At 40.0% G+C, this 17262-nt stretch overlaps 1 protein-coding gene across 1 annotated transcript in view; it reads left to right on the forward strand.

Annotated features, from left to right (window-relative positions):
• FRAS1 (Fraser extracellular matrix complex subunit 1) overlaps window positions 1-17262 on the forward strand; it is a 466621-nt gene that overhangs the window by 229252 nt on the left and 220107 nt on the right. The window contains exons 15-16 of the mRNA XM_054485882.2: window positions 4462-4605; window positions 15821-15961. Coding sequence (XP_054341857.1) covers window positions 4462-4605; window positions 15821-15961 — 285 coding nt within the window. The remainder of the gene's footprint in view (window positions 1-4461; window positions 4606-15820; window positions 15962-17262) is intronic.

Genomic DNA, 17262 nt, shown 5'->3' on the forward strand with positions numbered 1-17262 from the left:
AGAATTGCCAAAAGAAAAGTAATTTGTTCCTTTTCATTTCTGAAATGAGTTGCTCAAGAAGCCAACACATGTCTGGTTATGCTCCAGAAAAGTCAGGGACCTTACCAAATAAATTATCTGTTACACGTGAGATAAAAAGATAGCTTTCTCTTATTCACCCTCTTTTAAAATTTATTGCCACACTGTTCACAATATATAATGCAAACCCTGTGTGATCTGAAATGTGTCACTAAGAGAAATTAGGATGAAAAGTCAGGGAGTGACCTCTTATGTTTTATAATAACCCAAATATAATAAAAGCCATATGTGAGAGATAAGCTGTGGTAGCATATGTTCAGTGTTAGAAATTAGAAATCAATTGCAAATACAGTGGGATTTTTGCCAAATCAGTAGATTATAGCTGTTCTTGCCACTCAGGGGAAAATGGGTAACTATATGAGAAGATGGGTATGTTAATTTGTTCTCTCTCTCTCTATATATATATGTATATATATATAACTAATCTTCTTTATATATGTATTTTAAGGTATACGACATGATATTATAAGGTATGTGTATATATACTTAAGGTATATAACATATTATAAGGTGCATATATATATACACCTTATATAAAATATAAAATATAAGGTACAGGTATATACTTAGCCTTATAAAATATAAGGTGTATTAAACATAAATATATATTATTAAATATATAAGGTACATATTTAAGGTATACAATGTGATATTATAAGGTGTATATATATATGCACACACCTTTTTATAGTGATGTGTATATAAATATAAATACACACATCTTATAATATCATGTTGTATACCTTAAATATACACAATACAATTTATTTTAAAGAAACCACAGTGGAAGTATATCATTATAAGAAATGAAAGCTCAGCATATTCCTGTGCTGAAATAAAAATTCCTTCTGCTGTTGTGTCTGGCCATGCAACATGTCTTTTGTGTAATATGTAAAAAAACAGTAGGACCACCGTCATGTTTGGTACTCTATATAGATGCAGCATCAGTATTTATCATCATAAGCAGATTTGGACTTCAGCATTTATTGAGTACATATTACAGCTTCAGGTTTCTCTTAAGTTATATCTTAAGACTATGACCTTGTGTTGAGTTGTTTCCAAGTAGAAGGTAACTGAAAGGATGAATTCCCTATAACCAATTTTAAAAATCTGCTGTGCATTCATTTAGCCTACATTTAATGAGTACTGACTAGGTGCCAGGCGTCAGTCTGGATACTGGGGGTTTACAATGACTAAAACATGGTCCCTATTTGGGAGGGTATTGAATTCCATTGCAGACTGAATTCCATTGAGATTGATTCGTAACTCAGTAAGTTAGTACAGTAGGATAAATATAATAAGAGAGGCATATGCAACATGCTGCAGGAACATAGAGAAAGGTTATTAGACAGGTTTAGCAAAGCTTCACAGAAGTAGTGACAACTTAGGAAATATAAACAGGAAATTAAATATAAACAGGATTTTAGGGGCTAAGGAAGGAGCCAGTAACATTGTGGGCTGCGCGAATCCTGTGTGGGGCATCCAGAACTCATAGATGGGCACACGGCACATGTAGGGCGCCCTGCTTCATAGAATTAGTGTGCAAAGGGAGATAGTGGAAGATAGAGCTGGAAAGTTAAGGAGAGCTCAATTTGTGGGGGGCCTGAATGCCATCCCTAAGTCTGTTGGTTGAGGCCATCCTGCTCATTCTTTGGTCCCTGTCCTGACTGGTAACACCAAGGGTGTAGTAAAAATATCTAACAAGCAGTATGGCACAGATGCACATCAGAGAGAAGGAGGGGGACCCCAAACCTTCTCCTGTGTCAGACCTTTTGTTTGTGGAGCATGGTGTCAGGTGGAGATTCCAGGGATGAAGCTCAGGGTGACAGCCATTTATCAACCAGTTTGAAAGTATTTTACTATTTTAACAACCAGTATAACTGCATGTCTGCGCTGCTATTCAGCCAGTCACTGAAGAGAGCTAGGGAGCTGTGCTTTAATTTCTTATCTCCTCTGTACCTCTGGACAAAGATGATTTCATCCCCTACAGATGTGTTGAGTTACTTTCTTTTCTCCCCACTGCCAGAATGAACTCTCTAAAAAGCAGAAGTGATCATTCCACTGCCCTGATTAAAACTTTCTATGGCATGACGTCCAAGGTCTGTACTCTGGCCCATCTGAAGTTGGAAGTCTGACCCCTGTTGTCTTTTCAGCCTCACTTTCCATTCATCATTTCCTTGGCACTTATTTATGCCCCAGTGCAGTCTGCACAATGTCACCAGTGCACCTAGGCGATAGAGTGTTCTAAGTGTTACTGCAGCAGACCTCAGATAATGTGGCTTACCTGTGGCCAGCTGGGAACATGCGTTACATGTGTCTTTGTGTGCTTCTGTTGAATGTTGATATATCAGCTTGGCATAACTTTTTAGAAATGAGAGTGGATTTTTTGTTTGTTTGTTTTGGTAATGACTTTAGATCAACTCCAGAGTGAGTGAGGCAAAGGCATGAACAGTCATTGACTCTTCAGATGATGACTACAGTCAGTAATGAAAGGGTGGTGGAATATATGAATGTCAGGCAGATTTCATGCGTGTTAAGGGTAGAACTTGTTACTGAGATCTTTGCATCCACATCTTTAACTATAATTTAGTGCCAAGTAAATCATAACTAAAACTTATCCTAAGCTTAAGGGTAAGTTTATCCTTAAACTTATCCTGCATATGGACAGTATTCTCATGTTCTCATTTATAAAATACAAATAAGAAGTTAAATATAAATGAAGTCACTTGAGAGACATTTGTAAAGCACAAGCAGTGTGCCTTGTACAGAGTTAACAAAATAGAAATGGGCCCTGCCCTCATGGAGCTTATGGTTTCACAAGGGAACCAGATGATAAATAAGGAAACTTTCCTTTGTCTTTGCTTCCCGCCCCACTAGTCCAAGTCCCCTCTCACCTGGGTCATACAGTAGACTCCGTGCTGGTCTCCTGCTTGCTAGCAGGTCCTTAAACCCTCTCTACATGGCAGCCAGAGAGTGGTTTGAAACATCTCAATCAGATCTTCTGTCTGTCTTGCGTGAGCTCATTTATGACTTCACATGGTAATTAGGATAAAAATCCTAATTTCTTTCCTTGGTCTCCAAGGTCAAATTTGACCAGGCCTCTGCCTATGGCTGCAGCCATGAATCATGCCATGGCTCCCCACTGTGCCTCACCAACTCCAGCCACAGGGGCAGCCCTCAATTTCCCCAAACACATGTGCTCCTTCCCTCCTTGAGAGCTGCTGGTGATGGTCCAACTCCCTGTGGCTGGCTGCCTCTCATCCTTTTGATCTATAGTTAGTCCCCACCACCCCCACCACTGTTACTCTTTATTGCAGAGCCCTTTTTAGCACTTAATGCAATTCGTAATCATCCCTACCTTTTTTGGGGAGAAAAAGTGTCTGAAATTAGGAATTGCTTATGCAATTTAGAACGGAAAAGACAGAACTGGATCTCGAGGTTTGCGAGGCAGATATCCTTCCTTCTGCCTCCAAAGGGATGCCTACTTGAATTACTAAGGTAGGGGTACCAAGCTGCTTGCAAGCAGCAAGGCATTCATTCTACCTACCAGTTTTGGTCAGAATCAGTGCCTCTGCAAACTAGTTGGTGCTCCATTGTGAAGGAAACCTTTTAAGAATTAGGATGTATTAACAAAAGCATAGTAGGGGTTAGCTATACAGCTAGCCAAATTTGAAAAAATTCAGTTATTCAGAATAGGTCCTTCTGCAGACATGCTAAGGTGAAGAGTGAGCTTGAAGAGTAATCAAGAAAAATCAAATGCTGAAGAGGAGAACATTTTAGAATCTTAAAGGAGCAAGTTATAGTAAGAAATTCAAGGTATAAGAGAAAAGCAAGCTTTGTGAGTTCTTAAGACACATGTGTAGGACAGATAATACTGGGGGGAAAGAGACAGAAAGGCAAAGAATGATAGACGTCAAGTAGGACTGGGTCCTCAGAAGGTTGAATCTGGGACTAGAGTCCAAGGTATCCCTCCTCAGCTGATTCTGATGGTGCTGCAGGTGGGAGGTGGTGATCCTGTGGACACTCTGTGGTGTGATTACAAAAGGCAAGGCGGTGGAGGACCATCTGATTTCATTAACCAGTCTATCTTTCTCTAGAAAGTTACGATTTCCTTTTCTGTAAATCCCATTTCTCAAAAGCCTCTGATTTCCTCTTCTGAATCTCTTAGCGATACTTTACCGAAGTTGTACTTCTGGCCCACAGAAACAGTTTCTTGAAGAAGAGGGTGTTGTGTTTGTCCTGAGGTGTACAGGTGTCAATAGCAGTTTAGGAACTAAGGAACCAACTGATATCCTCCTTGTGAATTCTAAAACATTTAAAAGAAAAATGATGACCAGTCCTTTCTGCTATAGATTACTCACTGATTTTGCTGTTTGTCTGCAGTCTGCCATGAGTCCTGTGCAGGTTGCTGGGGCCCAACGGAGAAGCACTGCTTGGCCTGCAGAGATCCCCTCCACATGCTGAGAGATGGCGGCTGTGACAGCAGCTGTGGAAAAGGCTTCTACAATAGGCAGGGCACCTGTAGCGGTGAGTGCTGGGTTGCGATGCCAACGTATCCTTCTTTCCTTTTTCTCTTCCAGCATCCCTTGTATTCAAATCATAGCACATTACCAATGTTTCTTTTACTTAACATATATGTGAATAGCTGCTGAGATTAATCTTTGATTTAGATGTGTATAACACACTTTCCACCAGTGGGATTCCTCTTAATTGCCCCACCAGTCTGCTAGGGTTGGGGTGCTCATTCTAGCCTTGTCCTGCAGATGAAGATAGTGAGGCCCAGGTGGCCTGCTCAAGACCCGCAGCTGGAGGGAAAGGAGCTAGGCTCCCACCCAGGCTTTCCTTTCCCCAAATCTCAAACTTTCTATCAACACCAGACTGCCTTCCAAAGGTACATGGGGACAAAGAGACTATTAGGCCAGCTGAGGGCAGACCCGCCTTTGGTGTTGGTGCCATCGACTTAAAGCTGAGCGGTTATTATTCCATTCTACCTTAACATGCATGGCCATAGCAATGAGAGTTAACCCAGCTTAGTGCTTCCTTGAACCAGGCTCAGTTCCAAGTGCTTTATAAACATTAACCCACTGAGAGGCAGGAAAGTCAGGAAGAAAAGCATGGCTTTTGGCACATTAGTCAGTCTCTCTGCATGTCAATACCCACTTGTGAAACGGGGATAATAGTTGCACCTGTGGAAGACACAATAATGGGCTCCCAATGATGCCCTTGTCCTAATCCGTGGAACTGTCGTGTGTTCCCTTGAATGGCAAAGAGGACTCTGTAGGTGTGATTAAGTTAAGGATCTTGATGTGACGATATTATCCTGGATTATCTGGGTGAGCCCCATGTAATCAATCACAAGAGTCCTTATATGAGGGAGGCAACAGAGTCGAGTCAGAAAAGTAGAGTTGAGGACGGGACCAGAGGTCGGAGTGACAGTGAAGCAAGGAAAATGCCATAAGCATGCAGGTGACTTTTAGAATCTGGGAAAAGGCAAGGAAACAGATTCCACCCCTAGAGTGTCCAGGCGAGGAACAGATTCCCCCCTAAAGCTTCCAGAAGGAACTTTAATTCTAGGACTTCTAACTTCTAGAACTATAAGATGATAAGTTTGTGTTGTTTTAAGCCAAAGAGTTTATGGTAATTTGCTACAGCAGCAATAGAAAATGAATACACCCCCAACTCAGAAGGCTGTTGAGAGATCGAGTTAAGATATGCAAAGCACTTAGGATAGTGCCTGGGACATAGTAAGCGTTCTATCAGTGTTTGGTGTTTAATCCTCACAATTTCATGAGGTAGATATAACCATTCTCATTTTCCAGATAGGAAACAGAGAGGGTAAGAAACTTGCTTAAGGTCACACAGCTAATAAGAAGCAGAGTTGGGATTCCAGCTTAGATCTTCTGGCTCTGGGCCTTAACTGCCTGGGAACCACTCTACTGCTCATTATAATGTGGTATTTCCTTATGCACCTCTGCTTATTTTTTTTAATTTTCCTTTTCATTATCCTTTCCCCCTTTCCACTTCTGCAGCTTCTTCTGTGTCTTCTGTCAGTCTTTAGATGAGCTGGCTACCCCTGTGGACATTGCCAGGTCTGCAGGCATCCTGACAGTAAATGGAAGGTTTGAATTGAGTTTACTTTGATGGTCATATCTATAGAGAGGCCAGGAGGACTTTTTTTTTTCATAACTAAGTCCACCAAATCAATAAAAATGTGTAGCTCATAAAACTTTCTTGAGTTATTGTCCTCATTTTGTTCACTAAGCAGGGCAACAGCAAAAATGAGATGATTTTAGGGACTTGACAGATCCACTTGTCTTAGAGAAGAGAGATAGCCCTTGGGAGCTGCTTGCTTAAAGCTGTGCAGGGATCCATCAGTATAGCCAGTGTGAAAAATCTCACTTGGTATCGATGAGTCACGGGTGGCTTTTGTGTGGATTCAGGAGAGAATAAGGAAAGAAAGGCCAGGCTGCCATTAGGCTGAGCATGTTAATCTTTTTCTGCCAGCATCACTTTCCTGCTCAATTAAGCCAGATGTATTCTCTAAAGGTCGACAGATGTCAAATTTGCACTAATCCAAGGGCCTAAAGGCATTTACCCTTTAAGTCTCCTGGAATGCTGGTTACTGTCACTGATGGAGGAACGGTGACACTGACCTGCCACTGAGACTCTACATTATCTGGATTGAGAAGGCAACTTTTGCTGGAGAAGCGGTGTATTTAAAAAGACGAATAGTTAATGCGAGACTTGAGGCTGTAAGAGGTGGGAATCTGCTTTATCTGTACACATTTTGAAAAGCATCTCAAAGAAACTTCCAGGCACGAGGATGGATCATAGCTGACATTAGTCAACCAATGAATCAACGGATCTACAAGTAATTACTAAACACATGTCATGTGCTTAGCCTGATGCAAGAGTTGGTGATGCCACTGGTGTTGACCAACAGGCCTTTTAATACACAAAACTGGAGCTTACACTTTTTATAAAATTGTTACCATTCTCCAAGTTTGTATCAAAATGACTTCAGAAATGTTCACAGAAATATGTTCTAAAGCAACAGTGAACCAACTCACTGATTGGTATCGGAATGTTAATTAAGACGTCGGATGCTGATAATGCTGACTTATTTCCATTTCAGATTAATGCTATTCAAGATAAAGACCAGCTGGTGTGGGTTTAATAATTTATAACCTACCAGCCCGTATCTGTAGAAATCTCAAAGTCAAGTGCTTAGAAAAAACCAGCATAGCCTGTTATGAAGGGTGGTATGCCCTGGCTGAAAGATCTTACAGTAACCAGGTTCACCTGTGGTACGTGTATTGCGTTCTACAAATATTAGATATAAAGAGTGGGGCAATTCAAAGGAGGAAACCTCCTCATTCTTTTATCTTTGAAGTATTTATGCCATTATGAAGGGCTTTTCGGGCTGTAGCTAACATAATAAATCAAAGCATAATAAATCAGGTTTCTGTTAGTCATTCCCTCTCTTTTTTTTCCCTTCTCTTTCTTCCCTCCTTTTTTCTTTCTCCCTTTTTTAAATCTTCATTTCTCTTTTGCACCCATGCAACCATTTTTTAAAATCTTTTTATTTTTATGAGCTTATCTAACTGGGTATTTTTATTTTGAGCGCGTATGTATTTAATTTTCTTGAGATGTTACAATGTGCATGCTGTTTCCTTCTTTTCTCACTCAGCAGGTCATTTTTAAGATGCACCACGTTGTTCTCTCCCCTAGCCCTTCACTTCTCACTGCTATGTAGCACTCCCTGGTGTGCCCCCGTCATATTACCCATCCACGCTCCCAGTGATGGACTCCCTCCTTTCTCTCCATCTGCATCACTAGAGAGCACCAGGGAACAGCCTCAAATGTGTTCCTTTGTAAAGCTCTAGAGGGAGTTTCCTGGGATTTATACCCAGGAGCAGAATGGCTGGTTTTTTGACTTTGCATATTCCTCATTTGACCAAGTAGTGCGGGGTTACTTGCCAGAATGGCTGTGCAATCTACATTCCCAAGCACAAGGGTTCACTCATCTCCACATCCTTGCTACCACTTGGCATGATCAAGATTCTGATTTTTTCTGGTTAAGAGATATAAAGAGTCAACCCATTAAATTTGCCTATTTCTGATGATTAATGAGTTTGAGTATATCTTCAACTCCTGTTGGTCTTGAAGTTTCCTATTCTATAGATTTCTTTTTAAATGTGCTTTTCCCATTGCTCTACTGGCCTTGCCTCCTTTTATGGAGTTCATTTTATGGAGTTTCCTTGTATGTTATAGATAGTAGCCTTTTTTCAGTTTTAAATATGCAAATTTTCTCACTCTGTTGTCTTTTAACTTTGAATATAACGCCTTTGTTAAACAATAATCTTTGATTCATTATTTTTTGCTTTAAGGTATTTCTTTTGAATTTTTAATAAGACCTTTGCTAAGGTTCAAAAATAAATTAATCTGTCTTCTATTAATTTGATGTTTTATCTTAACTTAGATTGTCGATCCATCTGAAGTCCATATATATATATGGGTTTAAGTAGGGTCCCATTTGATTTTTTTCCATTTCACGTTCCAGTTTTCCCAACATTATTTAGTAATTCAGCCTAGCCTTCCTTATTTCTCTTTAATGTATATTAAATTTCCATATACACATAGTTCTGTCTGAGCTATAAGATATGGAAATTTCTAGATTTCCATAGTCTAAATTTCTGTTCTTGTACCACTATCAAACTATTTTGTTCATTAATTTCTTTTTTTTATTTTTTTATTTTTATTTTTTATTTTATTTTATTTTATTTTATTTATTTATTATTATTATACTTTAGGTTTTAGGGTACATGTGTGCAATGTGCAGGTTAGTTACATATGTATACATGTGCCATGCTGGTGCACTGCACCCACTAACTCGTCATCTAGCATTAGGTATATCTCCCAATGCTATCCCTCCCCACTCCCCCCACCCCACAACACTCCCCAGAGTGTGATGATCCCCTTCCTGTGTCCATGTGTTCTCATTGTTCAATTCCCACCTATGAGTGAGAATATGCAGTGTTTGGTTTTTTGTTCTTGCGATAGTTTACTGAGAATGATGATTTCCAATTTCATCCATGTCCCTACAAAGGACATGAACTCATCATTTTTTATGGCTGCATAGTATTCCATGGTGTATATGTGCCACATTTTCTTAATCCAGTCTATTGTTGTTGGACATTTGAGTTGGTTCCAAGTCTTTGCTATTGTGAATAATGCCGCAATAAACATACGTGTCCATGTGTCTTTATAGCAGCATGATTTATAGTCCTTTGGGTATATACCTAGTAATGGGATGGCTGGGTCAAATGGAATTTCTAGTTCTAGATCCCTGAGGAATCGCCACACTGACTTCCACAAGGGTTGAACTAGTTTACAGTCCCACCAACAGTGTAAAAGTGTTCCTATTTCTCCACATCCTCTCCAGCACCTGTTGTTTCCTGACTTTTTAATGATTGCCATTCTAACTGGTGTGAGATGGTATCTCATTGTGGTTTTGATTTGCATTTCTCTGATGGCCAGTGATGATGAGCATTTTTTCATGTGTCTTTAGGCTGCATAAATGTCTTCTTTTGAGAAGTGTCTGTTCATGTCCTTCGCCCACTTTTTGATGGGGTTGTTTGTTTTTTTCTTGTAAATTTGTTTGAGTTCATTGTAGATTCTGGATATTAGCCCTTTGTCAGATGAGTAGGTTGCAAACATTTTCTCCCATTTTGTAGGTTGCCTGTTCACTCTGATGGTAGTTTCTTTTGCTATGCAGAAGCTCTTGAGTTTAATTAGATCCCATTTGTCAATTTTGGCTTTTGTTGCCATTGCTTTTGGTGTTTTAGACATGAAGTCCTTGCCCATGCCTATGTCCTGAATGGTAATGCCCAGGTTTTCTTCTAGAGTTTTTATGGTTTTAGGTCTAACATTTAAGTCTTTAATCCATCTTGAATTGATTTTTGTATAAGGTGTAAGGAGGGGATCCAGTTTCAGCTTTCTACGTATGGCTAGCCAGTTTTCCCAGCACCATTTATTAAATAGGGAATCCTTTCCCCATTGCTTGTTTTTGTCAGGTTTGTCAAAGATCAGATAGTTGTAGATATGCAGCGTTGTTTCTGAGGGCTCTGTTCTGTTCCATTGATCTATATCTCTGTTTTGGTACCAGTACCATGCTCTTTTGGTTACTGTAGACTTGTAGTATAGTTTGAAGTCAGGTAGTGTGATGCCTACAGCTTTGTTCTTTTGGCTTAGGATTGACTTGGCGATGCGGGCTCTTTTTTGGTTCCATATGAACTTTGAAGTAGTTTTTTCCAATTCTATGAAGAAAGTCATTGGTAGCTTGATGGGGATGGCACTGAATCTGTAAATTACCTTGGGCAGTATGGCCATTTTCACGATATTGATTCTTCCTACCCATGAGCATGGAATGTTCTTCCATTTGTTTGTATCCTCTTTTATTTCCTTGAGCAGTGGTTTGTAGTTCTCCTTGAAGAGGTCCTTCACATCCCTTGTAAGTTGGATTCCTAGGTATTTTATTCTCTTTGAAGCCATTGTGAATGGGAGTTCACTCATGATTTGGCTCTCTGTTTGTCTGTTGTTGGTGTATAAGAATGCTTGTGATTTTTGTACATTGATTTTGTATCCTGAGACTTTGCTGAAGTTGCTTATCAGCTTAAGGAGATTTTGGGCTGAGACAATGGGGTTTTCCAGATATACAATCATCTCATCTGCAAACAGGGACAATTTGACTTCCTCTTTTCCTAATTGGATACCCTTTATTTCCTTCTCCTGCGTAATTGCCCTGGCCAGAACTTCCAACACTATGTTGAATAGGACTGGTGAGAGAGGGCATCCCTGTCTTCTGCCAGTTTTCAAAGGGAATGCTTCCAGTTTTTGCCCATTCAGTATGATATTAGCTGTGGGTTTGTCATAGATAGCTCTTATTATTTTGAGATACGTCCCATCAATACCTAATTTATTGAGAGTTTTTAGCATGAAGGATTGTTGAATTTTGTCAAAGGCCTTTTCTGCATCTATTGAGATAATCATGTGGTTTTTGTCTTTGGTTCTGTTTATATGCTGGATTACATTTATTGATTTGTGTATATTGAACCAGCCTTGCATCCCAGGGATGAAGCCCACTTGATCATGGTGGATAAGCTTTTTGATGTGCTGCTGGATTCGGTTTGCCAGTATTTTATTGAGGATTTTCGCATCAATGTTCATCAAGGATATTGGTCTTAAATTCTCTTTTTTGGTTGTGTCTCTGCCCGGCTTTGGTATCAGGATGATGCTGGCGTCATAAAATGAGTTAGGGAGGATTCCATCTTTTTCTATTGATTGGAATAGTTTCAGAAGGAATGGTACCAGTTCCTCCTTGTACCTCTGGTAGAATTCGGCTGTGAATCCATCTGGTCCTGGACTGTTTTTGGTTGGTAAGCTATTGATTATTGCCACAATTTCAGCTCCTGTTATTGGTCTATTCAGAGATTCAACTTTTTCCTGGTTTAGTCTTGGAAGAGTGTATGTGTCGAGGAATTTATCCATTTCTTCTAGATTTTCTAGTTTATTTGCTTAGACGTGTTTATAGTATTCTCTGATGGTAGTTTGTATTTCTGTGGGATCGGTGGTGATATCCCCTTTATCATTTTTTATTGCATCTATTTGATTCTTCTCTCTTTTTTTCTTTATTAATCTTGCTAGCGGTCTATCAATTTTGTTGATCCTTTCAAAAAACCAGCTCCTGGATTCATTAATTTTTTGAAGGGTTTTTTGTGTCTCTATTTCCTTCAGTTCTGCTCTGATCTTAGTTATTTCTTGTCTTCTGCTAGCTTTTGAATGTGTTTGCTCTTGCTTTTCTAGTTCTTTTAATTGTGATGTTAGGGTGTCAATTTTGGATCTTTCCTGCTTTCTCTTGTGGGCATTTAGTGCTATAAATTTCCCTCTACACACTGCTTTGAATGCATCCCAGAGATTCTGGTATGTTGTGTCTTGGTTCTCGTTGGTTTCAAAGAACATCTTTATTTCTGCCTTCATTTCATTATGTACCCAGTAGTCATTCAGGAGCAGGTTGTTCAGTTTCCATGTGGTTGAGCAGTTTTGAGTGAGATTCTTAATCCTGAGTTCTAGCTTGATTGCACTGTGATCTGAGAGACAGTTTGTTATAATTTCTGTTCTTTTTCATTTACTGAGGAGAGCTTTACTTCCAACTATGCAGTCAATTTTGGAATAGGTGTGGTGTGGTGCTGAAAAAAATGTATATTCTGTTGATTTGGGGTGGAGAGTTCTGTAGATGTCTATTAGGTCCGCTTGGTGCAGAGCTGAGTTCAATTCCTGGGTATCCTTGTTGACTTTCTGTCTCATTGATCTGTCTAATGTTGACAGTGGGGTGTTAAAGTCTCCTATTATTAATGTGTGGGAGTCTAAGTCTCTTTGTAGGTCACTCAGGACTTGCTTTATGAATCTGGGTGCTCCTGTGTTGGGTGCATATATATTTAGGATAGTTATGTCTCAATATCTGATTGGGAAAATTCCCTTTCTTTCCTTTTCAAAGTTGACTTAGCTATTCATAAGCTTTAGAGTACATGTACTGAATTCTTAAGAAAACTCAACTGGGGCTGGATGTGGTGGTTCACACCTGTAATCCCAGCACTTTGAAAAGGCCAAGGCGAGAGGATCTCTTGAGCTCAGGAGTTCGAGACCAGGCTGGGCAATATAGTGAGACCTCATCTCTACTAAACATACAAAAAAAAATTAGCCAGGTGTGGTGTGTGCCTGTAGTCCTAGCTCCTCTGGAGGCTGAGGCAGGAGAATCACTTGAGCCTGGGAGATTGAAGCGGCAATGAGCCATGATTGTGCTGCTGCACTCCAGCTTAGGTGACAGAGTGAGACCCTGTAGGAAAGAAAGAAAGAAAGAAAGAAAGAAAGAGAGAAAGAGAGAAAGAGAGAAAGAAAGAAGGAAGGAAGGAAGGAAGGAGAAAGAAAGAAAGAAAGAAAGGAAGGAAAGAAAGGAAAGAAAGGAAAGAAAGAAAGAAAGAAAGAAGGAAAGAAAGAAAGAGAGGCTCAACTGGAATTTGAAGTTATAGATTAGTTTGGGAAGAAATTACATCTTCCTAAGAATTTTATTTAGATTTACAAATTTCCCTCTAGGTATAACTTTAGGTGTATCTTAAAATGTTTGATATGCAATGCTTTTATTGTTGGTCAATTCTAATTTCTAAAAATTGCTGCAATTTTTAATTTCTTGGAAATTACATTTAGCTTTTAGATTACTCACTTCTGTTGAGATGTCATTTCTAGAATTAGAAACCTCAGGAGGTTTTGTGGCATGTGGGAGGGAAGAACGCTTTTCAGATTCATTTTCATTCCTTTGTTCCAGTCCTGAGTTCAGGGGTGATTTTCTTTTTCCCTGATATTAAGGCCATTGCCATAGCCCATTCTCTTATTCTACACATTTGCCTGTGAACAGATGCTGAATTCTCCAGGATGCGAAATGGGACATTTGGCCCCATCATTTAGCTTCTTTTTTCTTATGTTCTCAAAATATTTTTCAGGAGGTTAGCAGGGTGTAGATGGATTAAGGGAACAGACAGAATAAATCTCAGCAGTTCTCTATTTTTGAAACATTGATTCTCTGTAGCAGGAAGGTTTGCTTTGTTTATTTTTAAAGACATTAGCCAACTTGCCTGTGACTGCACTTGCATATTAGAGACTTGCCTGTGACTGCACTCTCCCTCACCTCCGTCCACCCTTCATAAGGAGGCCTTTCTCTGCTCTGTTCAAAGCCAGTCTCTCAATTGTACTTTTGAATATGCATCCCTCTTTTCTCTGAGATATTCTTTCAGCCATCATTCAAACTTTTCTTTTTAAAAAATTCTTTCCAGGTTCTATAATTGCCTTGATTTTTTACAATATAAGAAAGACAAAACAACTTTTTCCCCTTTCAATTATTTGTTTCCCTGTTGCCTTCCGTTCTCAGCCTGGGTCTTTTAAAGGAACAGTTTATAATCATGGCCTTAACTTTCATTTGGTCTAATGACTCCACTGAAATGTGTGGCAAAGGACACCCACAGCCTGGTTCCTAAGCGTAGTGAAACTTTTCAGATATTATTTGTCGTCTCTGCACCTGTCATGACTTTCTTTTGGAAACCTATTTCCTCCCTTGGCTTCTCAGTCACCATGCTCTTTTTTCTCTCCCTTATCTTTGGATCATTTCTTCTTGGTCACCTGTACTAGTTTTTTTTTCGTCTTCTTTTCTTAAATGCTGATGCTACCCAGGTCCTTGCCTACTTCTGTCTTATCCTGCATACTTTTCCTGAATCACTCAACTAATTTTTAGTTTCAACAATTGCTTGTATGTGATGACCCCATACCTCTCCCCCGAGCTCCAGAACCATAAGTTACATTGCTCCCTGGATTATGCATGTTCCAAACTGAGCTCATGGCACTCCCCCACACCTATTCTCTTTCTTGTACTCTGTGAGCGACATCACTTGTCCCCCAAGACAGACCCCTGGAAGCTATGTGAGATGGTTTTTTCTTCACTGCTCTCAAATCTCTCACAACCTCCACGGTTCTAATTCAACCCCTAATCATCTTGATTCATGCTCCTTGCCATGGTCTTCCAATGCGGTTTCCAACTCTCCTCTTCACCCTCCAAACTGAGGCCAAAATGATCTTTCTTAGACACAAATATAGCCATGTTTCTACTGTGTTTAGAACTGCAGGGGTTCAAACTCATTGCCTTTCCTAGGATGAAAATCTAGACAACAGAGTCAGGCCATAGGTTTCTATAATCTGGACTTCCCATTTTTCCAGCCAAATGAAACTACTGTTTTCCTGGGCAGCCGAGTCTCCTCCCAGGTTCTGAGCCTTGGCTTACTTCGCTGCCTCAGCCTGGAGTACATTCCCCTCAGCCTGATGTGGTCCTACTGCTTCCTAAGACAATGCTCAATGGTCGCTCCTCTATGAATGCTTTCATGACTTTTCCACCTCTTACCCCCACCCTCACATTTTTTTTTTTTTTAGTTTTCATTGTGCCTATACAGATTGATCTGAGTGATATTTTAAATATTTCCAATATTGTCTATTTCTTTTCCTGTATTAGACTACTAAACTACTTAAAGTGAAAACTAAGTTGATTTGGTTTTTGTGTTTCTAACCCCAGCACAAGACCTGACACAGACCTTAGCAGGTGTTTTAGGGGATAAATGAATAAGTGAATGAGATCCTGAAAGACTGTGTGAAGTTCAGCAATTTTAACGTAATTTTAGTAGCATGACCTTGCTTAGTAGAATCTTGACTTTCTGAATTCTCTCTCTAAGTAGGGTAGAATAAAGGATAAAATATGTGGTACATACTTATGCTAAAAAACTTTATTATTTATCTGAAATTCAAATTTTATGGAGTGTCTGATATTTTTATTTGATAAACCTGGCAACCGCACGTCTAAGGCCATTTTAACTTTAAACCTCATATTAAGTTGGTTACACTGGTGGGTGTGCCTGAGAGTTTTCGCTATGCTTAGTTCAATGAGTAATTCTTCAATTCTCTTTCAGCTGTGAAAACAAAAAGCACAGAGTCCGATGAAATGTTGGAATCAAGGAAACAGAATTTTGCTGAGCAGCCAGAAAATGAGATTATGATATTGATACCCATTGTGGATATTGTAAAGAATAGACTTCACTGCTTCTTTTGCTCACTGTTGCCTTTCTCTGATGGGTTTTTTGCCTGCCCTTAGCTTGTGACCAATCCTGTGACAGTTGTGGCCCCAGTAGCCCCAGGTGTCTTACCTGTCCTGAGAAGACAGTGCTGCATGATGGGAAATGCATGTCTGAATGCCCTGACGGGTACTATGCTGATGCCACTGGCAGGTGCAAAGGTAAGAGATGGGTCACCATCATCATCATCAAAAAGTATTGAGTACATGTTTGATTATACTTGGTGTTAGATGTCGCTAATTTGGGAACTCGAGTGTATGATGGGAAAGCATTACTTTAAAAGATAGCTTTTTTCATTACGAAGCCAATGTGTATTTGATATGGGAGTGGGAGATATGGGTGGATGCTGGGGGACTAGAGTGCTTTCATGAAGGGCTTATGCATATTAATCATCATTAGAGTTCATTTGGTCCTTTTGAAATGCCCAAGACATCTTTAACATACAGTCCTTGTTTACTTGTAAACCATCACTCACTTAGGTTGCAGATGTAACAGAATAATTTCTTATATGACATAGGTCATATATTGGCAACTACAACACACCACAAAAATAAAATTAAAAAGTTAAACCAAGTTTGATAGCTAGTAAAGCTAAAGTCTGTATCCACTGGAGACTTGTTTTTGTGTGCTACTTATATATTGTTTCTTTCAGACCTATACAGCCTAAACTATGAGACATATCCATTTGAGACTTTATAAATTTCTACCTTATGTATGCCTGACTTGTGTCTTTCCTCACAGGTAACTCTGAGAACTTCTTGTTGCCTAGGACATCTTGATCTCCCCTCCTCTCTGAAACATATGCCCACATCCTCACGTCTACCTACTGTCTGTTAGTGCAGGGTGTTTAGACCCATCCCAACATCTCTCCTTAGCAGCTTCCCCTTTGCCTGCCAACCCCTTTACTCGCCCAGTGTTCACCACCTTTCCTCTGTGTCCTGCCCCCACATTCTCATCCTATCTCTACCCACCACCCCCAACTCCTGACCATGGTCCTGCAGAACCTTCTTCCCATATCTCACTCCTGACCCCAGCCCTGCTAGAGGCTCAGCCAGGCCATGCCACCAGTACCTGTCCCTTAGAGTCAGAGATGTCCCCAGGGTCAAAGCAGGGGACATGTGTTCCTGACATTGTCATATGTTGTGGTCAGAGTCATTACTGTAATTGCTACTTAAAATCCTAGAATGTCAAAGCTGGAAATATCTTAAATGATCATTTAGTCCAACCTTTCACTGTGCTCATGCCAAGAAAACTAGGCCAGGAGAGACCCAGGCTTGACTGAGGGCATTGAAGAATTGGTGGAGAAACTGCTCAAAATGCCAGTGCTTCCAACGCTCTGACCCATGGCCTTTCCACTCTAATCCATTTAGGCAGTGTGAGGTTTAGGTCCAGACAGACCTAGGGCTAAATCCCAGCCCTGCTATGAATAAAGCATGTCATCGTGGGTAACTTTTTGAAATTC

This window comes from Pongo pygmaeus, chromosome 3 (genome assembly GCF_028885625.2).
Source record: "Pongo pygmaeus isolate AG05252 chromosome 3, NHGRI_mPonPyg2-v2.0_pri, whole genome shotgun sequence".
NCBI lineage: Eukaryota > Metazoa > Chordata > Mammalia > Primates > Hominidae > Pongo > Pongo pygmaeus.